The sequence below is a fragment of the Lethenteron reissneri genome, chromosome 25 (assembly GCF_015708825.2).
Source record: "Lethenteron reissneri isolate LAM-NWPU_2019-01 chromosome 25, ASM1570882v1, whole genome shotgun sequence".
NCBI lineage: Eukaryota > Metazoa > Chordata > Hyperoartia > Petromyzontiformes > Petromyzontidae > Lethenteron > Lethenteron reissneri.
In genome coordinates this window covers 4417717-4437896 of record NC_083803.1, presented here as the reverse complement: position 1 = coordinate 4437896, position 20180 = coordinate 4417717, and the positions used below count along the sequence as shown (strand labels likewise).

At 44.8% G+C, this 20180-nt stretch overlaps 2 protein-coding genes across 4 annotated transcripts in view; one reads left to right on the top strand and one right to left on the bottom strand.

Annotated features, from left to right (window-relative positions):
- LOC133347062 (RAC-alpha serine/threonine-protein kinase) overlaps nucleotides 1-3008 on the top strand; it is a 44363-nt gene extending 41355 nt beyond the window's left edge. For all 3 annotated transcript variants that reach the window (XM_061558964.1, XM_061558965.1, XM_061558966.1), the window contains 3 exons: nucleotides 132-219; nucleotides 391-493; nucleotides 968-3008. In XM_061558964.1, coding sequence (XP_061414948.1) covers nucleotides 132-219; nucleotides 391-493; nucleotides 968-1047 — 271 coding nt within the window. In that variant the 3' untranslated portion in view covers nucleotides 1048-3008. The remainder of the gene's footprint in view (nucleotides 1-131; nucleotides 220-390; nucleotides 494-967) is intronic.
- On the bottom strand, nucleotides 1822-18453 carry SDCCAG8 (SHH signaling and ciliogenesis regulator SDCCAG8). The gene is made up of 18 exons (XM_061558963.1): nucleotides 18218-18453; nucleotides 16389-16538; nucleotides 16079-16161; nucleotides 15719-15841; nucleotides 15422-15547; nucleotides 15105-15254; nucleotides 14730-14794; nucleotides 13325-13501; nucleotides 12608-12746; nucleotides 12230-12382; nucleotides 9993-10127; nucleotides 9661-9777; nucleotides 9353-9495; nucleotides 8882-9009; nucleotides 8238-8346; nucleotides 7444-7575; nucleotides 4361-4487; nucleotides 1822-3412 (listed from the first exon to the last, which is right to left on the bottom strand). The coding sequence occupies exons 1-18, from the start codon at nucleotides 18282-18284 to the stop codon at nucleotides 3386-3388; spliced, it is 2151 nt and encodes a 716-aa protein (XP_061414947.1). The 5' UTR covers nucleotides 18285-18453; the 3' UTR covers nucleotides 1822-3385.
- Nucleotides 18454-20180: the final 1727 nt, after the last annotated feature.

Sequence of the window (20180 nt, the reverse complement as noted above, 5' to 3'; positions counted from 1 at the left end):
GTAAATGTGTCAGATCGTGAGAACTTTGAGAGCATAACTAGTTGAGATTAAACTAAAGGTTATCACTTGAAGGCAGGTTCATATCTCGTGATTACTGCACGTATTTGATATCACATGTTGTCTCGTGGCAGACTGGGTGGCGGCGTCGACGATGCCAAGGAGATCATGAGGCACAGTTTCTTTGCTGGAATAATCTGGCAAGATGTGTATGACAGAAAGGTAAGCCCAGCCTCCTTAAAGAGTTCATCTTGCTGTGTTGTTGCCAATGTAGTTGTTGTCTGGTGCTGTTTGTTTAATTGAGTGAAAGTTGCTGTTTGGTGGAGCTTCGACTGGATTTGTAGAAATGTTTTAATTTAACTTTATTTCTGTCAATAACCTCGCAACCCCCAGATGACGCCTCCCTTTAAGCCGCAAGTAGCCTCAGAAACCGATACGCGTTACTTTGACGAAGAGTTCACGGCACAGACAATCACGATCACGCCGCCGGACAGATGTGAGTACCTCTGTTAATGCCACAAGGGTTAGAAATCTCTTAGTCATCTCATAATTACCTTAAGGTTATAAACATTTATGCTCTTATTCTATGTATTGCAAAGCTAGTTTATTTATGTATAAAAGCAAACAAATATAATTGTTTAACACGTAGGCTTTCGCGATCAATATCATTCATCATGAAGGTGTTTGGGTTAGATCGCGTTATTTATAAATGTGTCGTAACCCTCCACCACCTAACACGTCGTACTCAAATTTTTAATTGTTGATTCGCTCTTCAACACACTGGTGGGCTAAAGAAGTGAATTATTTTGTCCTTTGTAAACGTGACACATTTTTTACTGTTTGGCCGTGTCGGGTGGTGGAGGGTTACGACACATTTATAAATAACGCGATCTAACCCAAAAAACTTTAGTATGAAATATACTTGTATTGAGTGTTGCACCTGATTTAACGTGCGTTTAATTCTGCACAGTTGACAGCATGGAGTCCCTCGACAACGAACGGAGACCACACTTCCCGCAGTTCTCCTACTGCGCCAGCGGCAAGGAGTAGCTCCACACTGGCAACGCCACAGACCTCACGCCTGACCCATCGCAAACGAACCCATCCGCACCACCGGCCAGACCAAGGACACCTTCCCTTCTGAAATGAGCTCGCGACAACCCCTGCCTCCGGTGCCAGTCGATAACAGGCTCGATACCTCCTCCCCTGCCTCGAGGAGAGCTCAAGGCAGGCAGTGCACGGCAATGCTCAGGTGTGCTAGAGTGGTGTACTGGATCACCTGAAGTTGCTGATGATCGCGAAGACGAACTCTGTGGGTGGCTTTCCACTTAACTGACGCAGCATCAAGGCCTGAAGTTATACAAATGGGCAATTGTAATAATTATTCGTAGAGGCGTTAGGTACTGAGGCAAACACAGCTTTGTTTTGTACAATTGTTTGCCGAATATAATTACAAATTGCCGTTGTCAAGTGTAGTAGTGTGAATATGGAAAATGAGGTCTGACGTGTGAACAGTGATAAACTGTTTCCCAGAAGATAAGGTAAGCGAAATTTTTAAAGCAATTGGTGGAGTAAGCTGGTCAACGCAAGTCCCACGAACCAGAATGATGAGGGTCAGCCATTGGGGAGTTTTTTAGACGTGAAATTTGTTTTGCATTTCCCCAACATCTTTCAGCCTAGCACACACGGCTGCAGGTACAACATGACTTCTATCTACGGAAGAACCATTACTTGGATGAGCCCTGTTCACTGAAGAATTATGTTGTCAAATTTGCAAGCACACCAAAGTAAAGACAAAAATACAGAATTGAATGGACAATAAAACTCAGTATGGATCAATTTTTAATTGTATTTTAAATCACATCGAGATTTTTTCCTCCTTTTTCCAAAGTGCCCAGGTCTAGTGAACCTGTTGTTTTTTAACCTCTCTTTTCTGTAAAGGTTTGCTGCTACAATTAAAAAAAAACCCACTGCTTGTAATCTTTCTTGTACAAAAAAAAAGACTTGCATGTACATATCATCCGTTTTAGTGAAAATGTAGAAAAAGGGACATTCATTTTATTTTATGAAACCTGCTTTTGTTTATGAATTTCAAGTTCTACAATGCAGTCGGCTGCATTTCTAAACACTTCCACGCTGTGGTAATATTTAGGTATTTGACAAATCATGTTGAAGATTCTGCCGTATGAACGGCACGCGAGCGCGACATGGAATATTTAACAATTCTGATATTAAAGGTGATTTTTTTTTTTACTAATTGGTACCCTGTGCACGAATTGATGTAAGAAAGCCAGCAAAAGTGAATGTTTAAAAAGTGAAAGTGACTTAGTCATTTTCATTGCCTTAGTTTTGCTGCGACTAGTAAACTATAATTCTGCTAAAATACTAATACCGTAGTTCCTACATTTGTGAATATACTGTAGAATAGTAAAGCAAGCCATTTTTCTCAATTCACTAGCATAGCCCTAGAAGCCAGATCAATGAATGACAAGGTCAGGTCATGAAAGCAATAAAAACTACTGTAACAAATGCACGTGGTTTATTTGAGGTTATTTTATATTTTCTACATTGTACTGTAGAAATCGGAGAGCTCATGTCAATTAGTGCCTCTAATGAAATAATGCTGCAGGACTTTCATCTGTCTTTTTATTCCTTAACAAAAACGAATTGTGCAAAGCAGGCCAGGATGGAGGAGGCCTTTCCACGCATTGGATATTTTCCACCCATTCCATGGACAGTCATCAGCTGCAGCTGGGATGTTTTCATTGACGGAGCTTTCTTTCACAGGACTTAAGCAGATTTATGTTCTGTATGGTATAGCTTCACCTGGTGTACTAATCACAGTTTGTCTGGGGTAAGTGTACTGGGACCCCCCCTCCTTCTCCCCCTTACCAGAGGCACTGGCCTATCAGTGAAGCTTTGTATGCTGTAAAACTGTAGTTGAAGTTTCATTGCACAAATGATTTGTTTTTTTTTCAGACGCTTAAATAAAAAAATATTACGTACCTCATGACGTGTGCTACACTCCAATTTTGCATTTTCACAGAGTCGGGTAATGTATGAACTATTAAGTGATGAATGCTGTAGTAAATAATAGACAATCATATACAAATGTATTGCATGTATGGTTTTTATCATGACAAGTTGCCATGCCTTAAAAAAAACATATATAAAGACATGGTAAAAAAAGCAATCTCAAGATTAGTTCATGGAAAAATATATTTTGTATGCTACCCCCCCCTTCCCCCTCACTATATATATATTTTTAATTTGGAAACAAAACCTTCCACCTTTTAAAAAATCATTTAACATTGGTACATCATGGACAAACTTACAGTGGACCACACATGGATATTAAGCCAAACTCCTTTGTGTGATGGCTTCATCTTCATTTATCTGCTTTGGAAAAGTTCAGCTGAAAGGAACAGGACAAGAGGTAATGTTTTAATGCTGCTTTAGTTGTGCACTGTTTTTCATATTAATTTTTCATATACTTTTCCTGTTGCCATGCCCACCAACAACCACGAGCCTGTGAGAAGAATACAGCCAATCTCGACTTGTTATAACTTAAAGACAATAATCCTTTAGAGGTGCAATATAAAAATGGCATACTTCTATAGTATTACTTGTAAAGCAGTGGTGCTACATACCTTAAGACTTGTTTGTTCATTCTACAGTAAGTCTCAATGTGCAAATATGCTAAATATACCTGAACATGTTTGCAATTCTTTATATAATTACAACTTAAAAATACAAGTCACAGGGTGAATCCTGAATATAAGCATTTGATAGATTGGACACACTAAGCCACGTTTTTGTTTAAATAAAGTATTGAAACAAATATTTTGGCTTGTTCACATTTCCACTGCCAAGCTGTTGCCTCCACTAGTGACGCTTGTGTCCCAAGGGCGGCTGGTCAACCGTCCGCTCGACACATTGATTCCAGCAAGTAGAGTTGCCTGCCTCCCTCCCCTCTTTACATGGACTGTGTAACCCGCACTGGTGCAGTGCGGGTTACCACAGTCCATGACTGGGTCTTTCTAAGAAGCCGTAACTGCCTTGGTTGTAAACAGGATGTGGGTCACTGATAAGGAAGTAAAGGCTTTGCTTTGGTTAGGGTTGAGGAAACGGTGGCCTGACAATCTAAGATGGGATACAAATTGTTTTTTGACAATGCACACACTGGAAATTGAACAAATGGAGCATGTGCGCTTAAAAAACGAATTTAACACTAATTCATAATGTCATAGCAACTTGAAAAGGTGGTGGGGGGTGGTGGGGCGGCGGGCACTTTTTCTACGTAAAAACCTTTCCAGGGTGCTTTTTACGATCGTGAAGCCGCCAAAGTGGGCCAAACCCTTACCTGGGTTTTCAGGAAGTGCGTCTCGTGGGAGAGCAGCTGGCGTTCGTGCAGCAGGGCTCCCTGCTTGCCGAGCAGCTCCACCACCTGGCGCACACTCGCCTGACTGTGCATGTCCAGCTGTTGCAACCTGGTCAGGCGGTTTGTCGATTGGGGGGGTGGGGGGGGGGCAAGGGTTAGTGGGGGAAGTGGGCAAGGAGTGACAGGAGTGTTTAAATAACCTGCTGCAAACAACTGTCCGCCCGCAGTAGCTGCTCGGTGTATAATTTTAGCTGCCGCACAAGTCGTAACCCTGTAAGGTCAGGTCACGGTAATGTCCGGTTCTCTGAACATGGAACTGTTGTATTGAAATTGCAGCTAACGTGATCAATTTTTATTTATTTTACACTTAAAAGTAATGTCCATTCAAACTTAATAAAACATTTGAATGTACCGATACGCATAACCGCAGCATTGGATGTAAGCCACGTTGAAGTTCCTCTTTGTGCATGCAAATTATGTTTCCTGCTTTTCCAGCCCGACAGTCGCCGTCACCTGTGGAGCGTGTAGGTGTGGCAGTACTGCTGGATACCAGCAAGAACCTTCCATCGCTGTTAATACCATTAACTTTTTGAAATGAAAGTAGACAATCAGAAAACGTATCCGCAACTCGTACTGTGCTTGTTTTACTCGGGAGTTGAGGCTAGATTACAATTTATTGTCTTGTTAGGTTTCGAACAGCATTACTTCCCAATTGTGTTTAGGCCACAAACTCCCTTTGCCCCAAAACATAAATTAGGAGCCATTGTGGCTCCACGTGCATACAAAAAATAAACAAATCCCATCGTTGATAAGAAAAAAAACAAGTTCTATGTAATGTATTATATGCACAGTTCTGTGAAAATTAGTTATTCAATTAAGTTATTTGAAATGCTTGTGTACAAAGAAGCTTCTTTGAGTTTCCCGATACGGAATGACATTTTTGTAAATCCATCTTTTTCAAAATAGCAACGTTCACCAACACCACAACCATCCATCACCACAGCCCTTCCAGATCACACGCGCATTTCCCACTGTGCCACGTTTCGTGACCTATTTTCATGTCTTCACATTTTTTTGTCTACGGAAATATTACTTGATTAGTAAAACGTCCCAGTGAGATATATAGTGTTATCTCAAAAACACTTTCATTAGGCATACAACATTTTAGTGGTGTGTCTATGTGCGGTATTGAATACGGGTCTGAATGGAAATGTTTACTTCGCCTGTCACATCGATGCCCACAGTATGTTGTACTTGATCTGGGTTTGGAACTTTCTGCATTTATTTGTTTTGATCACAAAACAGATGACAGGCCCACATTACATTTTACTTAATCCATGTGTTCACTCTTTGTAATTAAATATTAAAAGCATGTTACATGGGTTCTGATAAAAAAACACATGGTGTAATGGTTTGCGCAATTTATCTTTTAAGAACTTTCACTCCAAGTTGTGAGTCTACTCGGCCACTTGCAACATCGTAAGTCATTGTTCAACACTCCTTCCTACCCACTTTCAAATCGCTTAAACTCCTCTTGAACTGAACGCACAAACTGCAAAGTAATCACACGACCATATTCCGGCCAATTAAATTATCCAATTTAGGGCCGTGTGTGCACTTTTTGTGCTCTCCTCATAATGCGTGCTTATGTGCCCTATAAATTACAACCTCTGCCAGCGAGTGTGGTAATATGAAACACAGTAATTCAACCAAGCGTGACTAAATATTCTTGACATTTTTAGGATTCGCCACGATAACAATGCACTCTCTTTGACCCCAGCCAGCTACTCATTGAGTTGTAACCGCCAGGTAAGAGAACCAAGTTATATTTCTTTCACATTTTGCCTCGTCACTCACGCCGAATCACGTTGATCGGAAGGAATATTTGTGAGCTATGCACTGGAAAAAATGCGCTCGCCAAACCCAAACAAAATGGTCTTACCGAAGTTTTTTTTGCGTGCGCCAATACTCAACATTGTGTATACTTCCTAAAAGTTAGTCATAGTGGAAAGGGATGATTGTAAAGGGGGGGGGGGGGGGGGGGGGTAGAGTGTACGGTTTCTGTACAGGGGTTTATTTTGGAAGCGGTGTTGTGTGCAGCGTTATTTGGGAGCGCGCTGGAGGCTCCGGTTGCTGCACGGGAGACCCGATACCCGGCTCAGGCCGACGGCAGCCAGACTGGCTGGCGGCACCCGCAGCTGTGCCGCCCTTATTAGGAGCCGCGTCTGCCGGGGGGCACAGGTGTGGTCAGGACCGGAGCCGCACTCAAGGGCTGCTGTGGGCAAGGGCACGGGAAAGAGGGCGGGGGGGTGGCAGGGAGACGGGAGATAGTGGTGCCGTCTCCCCCCCCCCTCCCTTCCACTCCCAATTCCATCACTCTCTCGACTGACGGAAATACCTGATGCCAGCTGCCATGACTCATCCTCGTTTCGCTTCTCCACTTGCCAACAGCGGTTAAGCCAACCTTTAAATGAACCTGGCGAAACTGCCAATCTAATTCCTACTTTAATTTATAGTGAGAGTTGTAAATTAGAGTGTATCTGATGATCATCTTAAAACTTTTAGGTGGTTTAAAAAAAAAGTGCGGTGGCTGAAGAGAATAACCCTCTAGATATGCCAGAGCTGGAATGTGCACATAAGAAGGGGTGTTCTTACACATGTGAACTATTTGCAGATAACAGAACGTGATATTTTCTGCAAGCTGGATGCTAAATCCAGAGGAGAGCACTCCAGGCTGGAAGTGTGCCATTTCCCCATGCTTTGGCGACAATAGGCATCGTTGGTCACATGCAACCCTGCATTCGGTGATGATGATGTCAATGAATGCTTATGGTTAGATTAACAAGCAATGAGGCATTTGTATTTTTTTTTTATCCTGCCATGCCTCTACAATTTTTATGCCTGGCAAAAACATTTGCACACTTGACAAATCATGAAGCCAATAATGAACCAAATGCTACTCCTGCAGCTGATAATAATTCCACTTAATCGAAGGGGACACCCATGACTGCTCGGTTGGCCAATGTGCACGGTTACTGGTTGGGAAGTGTACGCGCGATGCTCACCGCTCCTTCATTCGCTCGTGGATTCGGCCATGCTGCACGCACTGCGACTCCAGATCGTCCGCTCGCTGGCGCGTGCGCGCGAGCCGCTCGTGCAACTCGCCATTCTCTTGGCTCAGCTGGGCCACCTCTGCCCTGCACGTCGACAGATTTAGAGGTAGTCCACACTGGCATTGTGGGAAAGGGGCACACGAGGAGGGTGCCTCGTCTTTATCCATTTTTTGGGAGGGGAGGTCTTTTAAATGAAAATTCAATATTTTTGACGTTCTGCTTCACCAAGTAGGGGGGTCGTACGTCAAATCTGAATGATTTATGAGTTGGGGAAGGAAGTATCTGGAGTGGTCCATGAAGGTTATGACATGACACGACGTATCGCTCGCCCCCCCCCCCCTCTTCAAAAGATGGAGATCAGCGCGCTCCTTACCCTCCAAGTTCCCACATCCATTGGAACAACATAGCAAACCAAGTGAGAGTAGTGCGATAGCATTGACAGCTAACTTACACAACTGTATCAGGTACGGTATCGGCATGCAAAAAATCAGACACGAGGCATCCGTGATACACAGAAATCACAAATCACAGCATCACGCAAGCACAACTGCGTATCACGATGCCGTACAAAACAAAAACAATTAAAAAAACACAAGCGGAAGTGGACACTGATGTTTATAATCTACGAGCCCCACTTACTTTTAAACATGGCGGCTTGTGGTCTGAATTATCGTAAGACGTGACAAGAAATATGCCTGGCGCTTTAGTGGTTAAATGGTGAAATAAAATGTCAACCGTGGGCGTACCGGCGCTTCTCGTTCATTCCACCGAGCTTCTCAGAAAGGAGCTTGCATTCATCTTTTAGCTGCTTCAGCAAAGCATTTTGAGAGCTTGCAAGTGCCTCCAATTCACCCACTGTGTAAATATATGAAGCAACAGCATTCCTTAATGAGGGAAATGTAATCCTCTGCAGTCCACACGTACAGAAGAGTAATGCAGTTCGAGCAGTTGTAAATTTACCTGAATTTTAAATCAAATGTCTAGGGTAACCCTATCAAGACCAAGGATTTATATTTGTACGTATATGACTTATCCTTGTAAACTAACGGAGTGCATCCAAGCTAAGATTTTTACAACCATCTGTTTCACTGGATTAGCAAATGCAACAGACGGTGTGGCAGAGTGTATAGTTGAAGACAGCTGTGCTGCAAACACCCTGGGCAACGTGACATTTCCTTGATGAAACGTAAATGCAAAAAAAGAAGCCAACAGCAGCTGTTTCATCATACCTTGGAGGATAAGCCACTGGACATGTTAGCTGTGCATTAGTCCTATTACTGAAATCTTGGGGAGAGTAAAAAAACGACTGCTTTTTTTGTTGCAAAAGTAATACAATTTCATGCACACGTCATTTCCATTGCTGATATTGATGGGAGAGGGCCTGACTTGCCTCTCTCCCGGTGCTGGCTCTCGGAGAGTTGGATGTGTGCAATCAGCTCTTGCTCTCGCTGCTCAGCCTGCGTGCGCAGGCTCCTCGAGTCGTCGGCGATGCGTCTCTGCAGAGATTCTTTCTCCATCCTAACTCGTGCGCACGCAAGCACACGGGCAAAGCGTGTGCGCAAACCAAACATGAGAATGGCACATCTGGTGGCAATGCCAAACTCCATTCCCTCTGCACTCCCCGACAGCGCAGGTTTCCATCTTTAGCAGTCATCTCTGTCCACATCTAAATTAAGTCGGTACACCTTGCAAGCACCTGATGATTGGCGAGTAAAAATGGAAAGCTATGCCATGGAGGGGGAGGCGTGAAGAATGCATTTTGGGAAATCTTGGGTTACACAATGTGCCGGCCCACTGCTGTTGCTGCTGCAGTTGTTATTGCCGACAGTAGCTACGCTTAGCCCGCTTGGCGATTGCTCACCTGGCGACCTGGAACTGCTGTTCGGCCGTGCCCAGCCGGTGCGTGAGCTGTATGCGCTCATCCCCGGCACGTGCAGCCTCGCCTTCCGCTCGCTCCAGCCGCCGCCGCAGCTCCGCCAACTCCATCTCCAGCCGCTCAACCTCCTGCTCAACAGCAAGGCCGGGGACAATACTTCTAATGTAACGCGGTGTTTCTGTGGGCAGTTGGTGCTGCTGAGCTTGATAAAATTAGCAAGTGATGAACAGTTCGAAAGCTGTTGGCAAACGGGTAGAAATGTTTGAATTAATTTACAGGGAGAAGGTACAAACCTGCTCTTTCACATCCATCTGCCGCATTGCTTTCATTCTGTATTCTTTGAGTTCTTTCTCTGCCTCGTCCTTGCGTAGTTTTGCCTGGTTTAGCTGGAAGCGCATCTCTCCACACATCTGCACATCAGACAGCAGTGGCACAGCTCGATAAACCAGAGTGAAAAAAGGTGTTATCATCGGATCTATTTAAAAAAAAAATTCCCAATCTAAATTTCTGTGTTTTTATACGATACATATTTACATAATATGTTCGCTGCGAGCAACATTGCAAGTGCACTTTATGGAAATTTTTAAGAGATGCAGCAACACTCGGGAGGCACCGACGGCTGCACCTTGCTGAGGTCGGTCTCGTGAGCCGTGAGCTGCTTCTGTGCCTCCTCCAGCTGCTCGCCAATGGCTCCCTTCTCTCGGGCCAACCGCTCCAGTTGCGCCTCCAGGGTGCCTACTTTTTCAGACAAAAACTTCACCTGGGTGGTACACAAAGACAAAGAGCCCCCGTGTAGTCTTTAACAGCGAGCACTTATGAAGGCTGGCACGGCACACGAAGGACGGTTCGGTGGCCAGCACCGTGCCTGGCCACCTTTGTCTCCCTAGTAGAGATATTTACACACTATACCAGGCACGCATTTATAGGCCGAGTCGACCTAGAGGAGGCCCAGGACCAGTTCAGATAATCGTCACCGGTGTTGGTCGTGAACGAGAATGGAACTCGGGTGGGCCGGGTTCGTAGCGCAGCGCGCCACCCGCTGTGCACGCTCGTCCACACATGCACAAACACAGCAGTAGATTTTCTTTTGTAAAGCTATCCTATCTTGTTAAAAACAAAAAATCCCATGTTTTCTCGTGGGTTATTAAGGTTATAAAGTTGTGATTTGACAACAAAGCACATGGTGTGTCAAAGCTTGCTGTACATCTGAAAGGGATGTTGACAGAAGGTGCTGGCCGAAAGGTCAGGACACTACCCCGCTTAGCTTGTTTCAAGTAATCTCATACAATGCCAACAGACAGCTCGGGAAGACTAAACTTTTCACAGTTTGCAAAAACATGTTCATGTTCGAAGCATTCAACACCCCAGGGCATGACAAAAAACATCCTCGAACTACACTGTAAAAGCTAACTCCCAGACTGCACTCAAAATCAGGAAAAACTGAACGAGGAAAGCTGCAGCTTCTCATAAATAATTAATTTCTCAAAAAAACTACCCACCATCTGCCGGTGCAAGTTCACCAAGGGCATACATTCAGGCATAGAATGCATGCATTTTGTTACTGCCTTCCCTTAAAGGCTGCTCAGAAATGGTAGTTGGCCTTCATTTACAACCAGGCGAGAGCCCATTACAAAAAAAGAAAGTTTATCTTTTGAGTGACCCCCTACGCGAGAGTGAACAATAAAATATACAGTACAAATTTGTGAAAAGGCAAGGCACGTATAAGAGGCAAATAATTTGTAGAATATCAGTAATGCAAAAGCATACCTCTAAATTTGTAGTTAAAAACTGTTGATAATAGGCATTGCACAAAAAAATATATATTGCAATAACAATGTGCAATAATAAACATTAAATGTGGATGTATCACTATAATTTCACAAGAGTAATTAATTACAAGTGTCAGTAGTGTGATTTTTGCACAAATGTACAATAACATAAAAAGACTTGCTGAAGTGTACCAAATAAGATTTTAGTTTTCACCAAGCACTTGCTGCCTAAACATTCAAGTGCATTACTTTGTACGTGTATAGCCCTTTGTCAATTCACTGCTAGATGACAGCCTTCCCCCATCATGTAGGTCATGGGGATTATTTGAACATACTTCATCATGCTGTAGTGTGGATTTGTGAAGGCAGAAAGCATCGCTGCAACAACCGCAGTTCGCCAATAAGTGGCGGTGACGTCACTACGGTGCTTGTGCCAGGCTAGGTGCACCTTGAGACCACGTGAAGTGTCCCAAGATTTTGCCGGCAGGAGGTCAAGGGGCAGACAAAGGTGCCATGGGCTGACTGACATGACCGTCAGAGGCACCACCTGTGCTCCCTACTTTGCCAACTTGCTGCGTTTTAGCCATCCGGCACTCCGCTTGTTATTATGAGCGTTGCTCCTCTGTCCACCGCTGTTGTTGGAGGGCGGCTTCCTCCAACTGCCCAGTAGTGTCCTTCATGAGCCTCCTCCACAGAACCCAATCTTGACACCGCTTGTTCGAATCATTGGCAAGTCCAATCAGTTCCACATTCTTCTGTACCGCATCAGTCCATCTCTTTTCTAGCCCATGCCGTGCCCGTCTAACCCCCTCAATCAGACCAAACAGAAGCTGCTTGGGCATGCGTTGGCTAGGCACGCGGGCTACATAGATGCTCTCTGCCACTCACCATGTAGCCCCGTATCCTATAACAACCCGTTGTGCATGGTGGTCACTCTATCAAGCACTGCAAGGGCTTGAAACTGCTTAAATTCTGAGACCTAATGAGATTGGGTACATTCTGGGTGATCATAGACAAGCATGCTATCAGTGACTGACACATTCTCAGCTCGTCGTCAGTGCGGATGACTTCATTTTAGCCCATGGTGACTTACAGTAGAATCCAACGCCTCCTTCTCCTTTCCAGCCTCATTGTGGGCCGTATTGCGGGCAAGCACGATCCGTTCCTGAAGGAGGGACAGCTCCTTTCCGAGCCGCTCTTTCTGCCGGCTCAGCTCCGACCGAATCTGTTCACACTCCACTGCCATCTGCAGGGCCAGAGAGTAGAGGCAAGCAGAAAACATTTAGTCAATGGTAGATCACCATGGCTAGCCATGAGATGAAATCGCCACCATATCAAATCCGATTATTAAATTTTCCCTGACCGCTAATACTTTGCAAAATTAACATTCAGCCGTTCGGCAAAGTTAGGCAACCTCGGTTTCTCTTCTTGTCACATTGAGTGATGTTGCATTGGAAGCTGAACGTCATGCCTTGGCTTTCTCCAGGTTGGCTTCCTCGGCTGTCTCCAAAGTGGCTTTGACCTGCTCGCAGGCGGCAGCTTCCCTCCGCTGCAGCTCACTTACAGTGCATCTCAGCCCTGCCAAGGTGTCCATCAGCTCATCTCGTTCCCTGCACACACACACACACAAGTGTTTTGATGTCAGATTTGTTTTATAGCATATACATCAGCATAAATAAGACAGTTTTTGGAATCGTGTGTGATTTTTGTTGTTATATTACTATAATTACTTATTTTACATTGTTCTAGTATTATAGTTATGCTTGTTTACTCAGGAAAGCCTCACCAAGTCTTCAAACTTTTTCAGAAGGGTCCTGCCAAGTTTCCCGCAGTAGAGGGTGATGGCGCTATATGTAATCCCATAATCGAGTCATCTGAAGATCATCTTTCATCATTGGGGTGTTTGGCCGATACAAAATACATTTATTTTTAGCTCTGGGAGGAAATCTAAGAACTCAGAGGAAACCCATGCAGAACAAATGAAGAACATATAAACTCCACACAGAATGGTGCCCGAGTTGGGAATCAAACCCAGACATTCTTGCTGTAAGGCACAATCATTACCACTGTGCCACCCTGCTTTCCATGCAAGCATAATGGTTTGAAAACCGTTAATCAAGTAACGCATGAAATGTGCTTAAATGCGCAGTAGATACAGCGTCGGCAGGGGCCACCCCTGCGGACTCACTTTGTGAGCCTGCCTATGGTCTGCACGTGCGCGTCACTGTGCGTGTGTGCCAAGACCGCCTTGTGCTGGGCACACTTCACACACAGCCCCCCGGGGACTCCGCCTCCAGGTCCCTCCTGCTGCCGCAGCTTGAGCCGAAACTCTTCACACTTGCGCTGGGACTCCGACAGATCCATCCTGTCCATCAATTGCACAGTTAACGCACGGTCACTCGTGCGTCACAAGGTTTTGCAAATGTATCTATTGGGCAGTGTCCAGAAAAACAATTGCAAAAAAAAGTTGACGCAGAAGCTTTCCAGATTTTTTCCACAAAAACAGTGAAATATGAGTAGAATGCAAACCAAACCCATATTTAAATCTTGCAGTGTCAACAAATTGCTAAACACTGTATTTTAAAAAGTGACATTAATGTGAATAATAATTCACATTATAAGCATCAAATTAGTAAATGTGAGAGTAGGCTTTTTGGCAGATTAATGCATTTTGTGACCTCATTTATTATTTGCCCATGAATTTCTGCTGAATTGTTAAGACGTATAATTTGTTTCGATAGGTTGTATTGACAGGACATAAATGATTGTTACAGTAGCTAAATTCATCTCCTGTTTCATCAGAATTTTTTAAAATACACAGTAGATCATTGATTATCTGGCACGCGATTATCCAGCTTCCAACATTATCCGGCAGTCCCGGGCCGATCCCCGAAACCGGCATGTAATCCTGCGATCGCCGGAAAACCGCTCCAAAGGCTGTACCAATCCGGCAATTGGCACCATGTGCGTGACAAAAAAAAGTAGCTATACTTGATTTCAGTGTCAAATATTATGTACCTGTACATTATGCACTACATACAACTTAAACAATGAAAAAAACTACACTATATACATATGTCATGATGAATAACTAATAAAAACAGAAAATATACAGGACAATCCGGTGGTGCATATGATTTTGCGTTCGCCGGAGCACCAGTTTAAAGGCTGCATCAGTCTGGTTGGTGATCGTCAAACACATGGTTGAAACAAGCCGTGTGTTTGATTACGTTAGCGAGCAATATACAGACCTCACATGCAGTAACTTTTTACAGAATAATTATTTTTGTTCATTTGAACACTTATTTATGCCAATTGCATATAGAAAAAAAAATTAAACACCAAAAATATACACACAACACCTAAAAACATTTTATTCAAGAATCTACAAAAATAAGCTATTTTAAATAATGTTGTGATTATCCAGCGTTTTTTATTTGGCGGCGCCTGCCCCCCTAAGCCGCCAAATAATCGATGATCAACTGTACTCGGAAAGTACAAGAATGGTCTTTTAAATTCATTTATACAAATGTTTAATAGCGGAAATCCAGAATTTGAACATAAGTAGTCAAATGTTATTTTAAGCAACTAACCGTAATGAATTCATCTGAGCCTCCATGGTCTGGGTTCTGGCTTCGTGTAAAGCTTTTAGCCGTTCCTTAGTAAGAGAGGGACATACACATTACTTCATTATTGTAAAAGCAAGAAAATGGTTTGTGGACAACTTAATACATTTAACACGACCGCACCATGTTCCATTTGATGTAGCTCTTTTTTTTTTATACAACCATGACTCTAACAATACGAGGCATTTAGCACAATCGTGATGTTACAGGATGTCTTTTTAAGAAGCTCATTGTAGAATTTTTTTTTACCAACGAATAACAGTAGAAAATGCTTAAAATACCTATTAATGAATACACACGTGAAAAAAGAAATTTGGCAAAATTACTCCTGAAAATTCATACCAGCTCTAACTTCCATTGTTCCTGCTGAATCGCGGTGGCCACGGAGGAAGCGGCAGTGTGGGAGGGGCTTCGCTTTGTGTTTGATGTTTTCTCATCTGCCACGCGCTTGGGAAGCTCGTTGGATTGGGAACGCGGTAACTGTACCTCATCCTATATAAATGGGGGAATGTAACAAGGCGTACATTTGTCACCCTATTTCAGTAATGTACCTACAATAGGAGTGAGACATTAATTCAAGATTATGGACAGTTTGCACACATCTGTGTAATATAAAATAGAACAGTAATTGAACGTGGAAAAAATGAATAAGCAGTTACCAGCACGTAATTTTCTGCATGATCCGATAGACTTTCTTGCACAGATTCCCCCTTCAGTTCATCGCGAAGATTTTCATTTTCCAGCACAACGACCTTCACTCGCTGCTTCATCCCCAACAGCTCCTCCTGTAACGTCATTAGTCACGTCACTTGTGTAAGCTTTCACAAATGCACTCTTCCTCCAGCCAAGCATCGTTGCACAGCTGAGTGAATCTCCATAATTATTGGTTGTGGTGTAGAATAATGGACAGGTGTACAGGGTTCACCTGTGGTGTAGCTTGAGGATTTTGAACTTACTTTGCAAAATTGCACCTGAGCCTCCAGGTGCTGTACATACTCTGCCTGCCGGTGGATGATTGGCACAAGCTCATCCACCGTTGGCACGTTTATGTCCGATTCTCGGAATCCAGATGCATGGTCCTTTGTGCAAAGTTACAAGGAACGGATTTCAATAGAATTATAATTGATAAGTCAAAACACAAAGCTCTCTATACTATCCTTACACATTTGTGTCAGATGAGCAAGCATCATTTAAATTGGGTACTGAGGTTTCCAGTCAAGGAAGCATACATTAAATATTACGCACACAAATGTACAGAAGCGCACATTTTCACATGCATTATTTACCTACATTTAACAACTTTATTGGTATCTTACCTTTTGGGGTGATGAACCAGGTGAGGAGGAAAATGGCAATTCTTGGTTTTCATGCTTGCGTAGCAGGGTTCGCAGCTGAGTGACTGCATATGAGGCATAAAATGGTTAATTGCTCTAAATTAATCAGTGCATTGGTGTTATATTTAAAGTCCACGTCAGACGCACCCAAATTACATGTGTTGTCATGCATGTTATGACACGGCTGTGTTGTGTACAAACACGCAGAAACTCCACGTCGTTTCAAACACAACCCTGCACATTCACAGCACACTGCTCTTCAACAGATGTGGGAGTTGGTGTGAGTTCCTACCAGCATCGCTATGCCTCAGCTCTTGCCACTGGACTTTTGGAGTTGCCGTGAGGGGGGCCCACTCATCCTCAGTGTGGGATGTGTCCAGTGGGTCCTTGGCTCGCTCCTCCAACGTGCTGCCTTGTAGATCCAGGCTGAAGGTGGCCCTCTCTGGTTAATTTACATGACATCATTGTTCATGGTTACCCAGTGACAACACAATCTGTTAAAATGCTAGGCTGAATGCCAGACTAACTTTTTTTTATTTACACACATTTTGTTGTTTCATGTATTTTTTTTTTTAAATCTCAGATCTCTCTTAAAAAGACAATTCTAGTCTCAACTGGCTCATTTTGTGTTGCAACTAAGGGGCATATTCTACAGGAAACGGTTCAAAAGCGCAGCTTAATTATATTTGGTGACTAAAAAACATATTTCGGGGTCATCAAACTCGAGGATGCTAAGCGCGTTTGTTGCCATCTGCACTACAGTCCACGATTCTAATCGTGGGCAAAGTTGATCTCGCCCAAGCGTGGACTATGCACGGAATGAAACGCGTTGTTTTGTTTCACTTTCCCAGTTCATTCAATGGGACAATGTAATATTCACCCCTGCTCGTTTGGGGTCATATCTGTGGCCGCTGCTTTGGCGGCCCCGTGTGGTTACAATGGGGGGCTGCAAGCACTCGGGCTGGACATCTGTGGAAAAAAGAGCTTCATAGCTTATCGGATTTCGATTCTAACTCGGCTGATTCTAACACAGCCGAGTGGTGATCCTAGTGACCAATTCCCGCCTGTTGCTGTGGTTTCAGCCCTCGGTCAGAGTTTCAAGACTCCAGGTACCAAGCACTGCACTAAAGTTTTGGGACACGGGCCAGCACTATGCTCGCCGGCCTTTAAAACGAGCCGTCATTAAGATGTATTTATAAGACCACGGGATCGAACGGCGATGGCGACCCCGTCCTCCCAGCGAGGGGATACACCAAGACGGGATCTTGGAGATGAGAGCACCACCGAAGCGAATGGAACGTCGTCCTCGGGGTTTCTCTGAACAAAAATGACCCCGTCCTCGTGGCTTGACGACACCCGGTGGAATCGCACCGCCTGCTCGCTCGGCAGCTACGTCCGTGGTAGAGAGAGAGGACACACAAACGATGGTACCCTCCTGCTGACAATTCTCCGGACTAAAGCAATCCCATATCCTGGGATACATAAGGGTGGAATAATAATAACACTGGTCAACAAAAAAACAATTTCTGGCCTGTACCTTTGCAGCTGGTTTAGACTAATTTCAAATCTGATCTCAGATTTGCTTTATCACATCTCATTTTTATACTATCTGCATACCCCATTTTCATTGATTTTACCAGAAATTAAGTCTGTCACTTATGATTGCAAGTTGTTGCGAGTCAGTGACTGCTTTAGTGTTAAAATATGGTGCTGTATTTTTAGGATAGTGTGTTTATAATATAATTTTATGTAGATATCCACATTTATTTAATATTTTTCTTCTGCAGCTTTAATTGAAAATGCAATATTTGATATCTCAAAAACCTGATGTGATAGACAAAAACTGATGACAGATTTGGAATCCTTAAACCCGTTAAAATACCTTATGCCAGAAAAAGGTGTGTTGAGCAGTGTAATAAAAGTCGTCCTCAAGAACCCAAAAGTGATCCGTTCTCAGCACTGAAGGGTTCCCTTTGCCGTGGCTTAAGGTGGCCCCGATCTCGTGGCTAAGGAGCCCATGGCTTCAAGGGGACCCCGGGGGGGGGGGGGGGAGTTGTGCTCGAGACTGAAGGGGCCGCGACCTCGTGGCTCCTGGTGGGTGCCGACGTTCCGGGACTCTACCTCTCAGGCTAGCGCGGTAGGCGGCCAGGCCCTCCTCCTCGTCACCTCGGCCGAGTCGCGTGGTCATCGGCGACGCTCGTGAGCGGGCCGATGGAACCTCACTCGTCGTCCTCGTCACTGTCAGCTTGTACCGATGATTAGGGCTGCGGCGACGAGCTAGAGGACGAGGAACGTCGCGACGATTCTGCTGCTGCTGCCGGAACCCACTGGCCGCACGCACGAATGACACGCGGGAGGGGGGTGGGGCTCGCGTGGGCCACGTGACCGCCGCCGCAGCCAATGGGTGCGCGAGAGGGCGCTTGTGCGTGACGTCACGCGTTGCCTATGGCAACCGCCTCGGCCTAACCTAGGCGCAGTGTTTATTTTAATGCATTATTACTACAGCACATAAGCGTAGTGTTTATTTTAATACATTGTTGTTTACAGCACAAATATCGGCCTAGTGTTTGTTTTATTACTACAGGACGTTTATAAGCGTAGTGGTTATTTTAATACTTACAGTACATTTATAAGCTTAGTGTTTATTTTAATACTATAATACATTTATAAGCGTCGTGTTTATTTTATTACAATATATTTACAAGCTTAGTGTTTATTGTAATACTCTAGTACATTTATAAGCGTAGTGTTTATTTTTATCTTACAGTACATTTTTAAGCGTAGTGTTTATTGTATTACTACAGTATATTTATAAGCTGTTTATTTTAATATCGTCCAGTACATTTATAAGCGTAGTGTTTATATTAATATATTATTACTACAGCACATAAGCGTAGTGTTTATTTTAATACATTACTACACCACATGTATAAGCGTAGTGCGTATACTGGTAGGAACCTCCTGGTTCCACCAGTCCACAGGGGATTATTGTGTCCGTCCGTCTGTCGTGCATCCAAAAATGGGAGGGGTGGGGCTGGGTGGGGAGGGGCTGGGTGGGGCTGAGTGGGGAGGGGCTGGGTGGGGAGGGGCTGGGTGGGGCTGGGTGGGGCTGGGTGGGAAGAGGAGGGTGGGGAGGGGCTGGGTGGGGAGGGGCTGGGTGGGAAGAGGAGGGTGGGGAGGGGCTGGGTGGGGAGTGGCTGGGTGGGGAGTGGCGGGGAGGGGCTGGGTGGGGAGGGGCTGGGTGGGGAGTGGCGGGGAGGGGTTGGGTGGGGAGGGGCTGAGTGGGGAGGGGCTGGGTGGGGAGGGGCTGAGTGGGGAGGGGCTGGGTGGGGAGGGTGGGGCTGGGTGGGAAGAGGAGGGTGGGGAGGGGCTGGGTGGGGCTGGGTGGGGAGGGGCTGGTCATCCCGTGGTGCCCTTATAAAACTCAACGTTTAACCTACTCACGCCGGCTTGTGCCCGCCCTCAGTCGGCCATATTTGCGGAATACACCACGCCGCCGTTGACCCTGCAGGCCATTGACCGAGCAACCCGACGTTCCTACCAGCTCCCCACGCAGGAATGTGTTAGCGTTAGACGTGCTGTACGTCAGTTACGTGTCATTCCTGTCAACCCCTGATCAGTGTCCCACCTGATTAGTGTCCCACCTGATTACAGACCAATTCAAACCTTATTGGTCACCCCGTGCCCCTTATACATCTCAACGTTCATCCTACAAATTCCCATCAAATGGGAGAAACACAAATAGACAAAACATGTTTTTGTTGCCCTTATTGAAACGGCTGTACGCCGCGTGGACCTGGAAACTCAATTTCAATGTACAAGAATACGGGGTAAACCGCATGGGTTGACAGCTACGTCGTGTGAAGTCCTCTTCGTTACTCCACTGCTGGACGAGGACCCTCTTCTCCACGCCGTGGGCAGTTCTGTGACCATACTTCACCACGCTGGTCGTTGCGGGGGCCGTAGAAGCAGACACGGTGCGATTTCGCTGCACTGCCCTCTGCTGACAGCATAACTCTGACAAGTAGATTTGAAGTTTTCGTGACTGGTTATATAGCCTCTTGTTACAAGCAGACCCTTTTGC

Excerpts from the sequence above, each read along its gene's own strand:
- SDCCAG8 (XM_061558963.1), bottom strand. The coding sequence starts at position 18,284 with ATGACCACGCGACTCGGCCGAGGTGACGAGGAGGAGGGCCTGGCCGCC. Across the intron at positions 15,548-15,718 it reads CTCAGGTGCAATTTTGCAAA|GAGGAGCTGTTGGGGATGAA; the intron begins GTAAGTTCAAAA and ends ATGACGTTACAG. Across the intron at positions 9,778-9,992 it reads ACGAGACCGACCTCAGCAAG|ATGTGTGGAGAGATGCGCTT; the intron begins GTGCAGCCGTCG and ends TCTGATGTGCAG.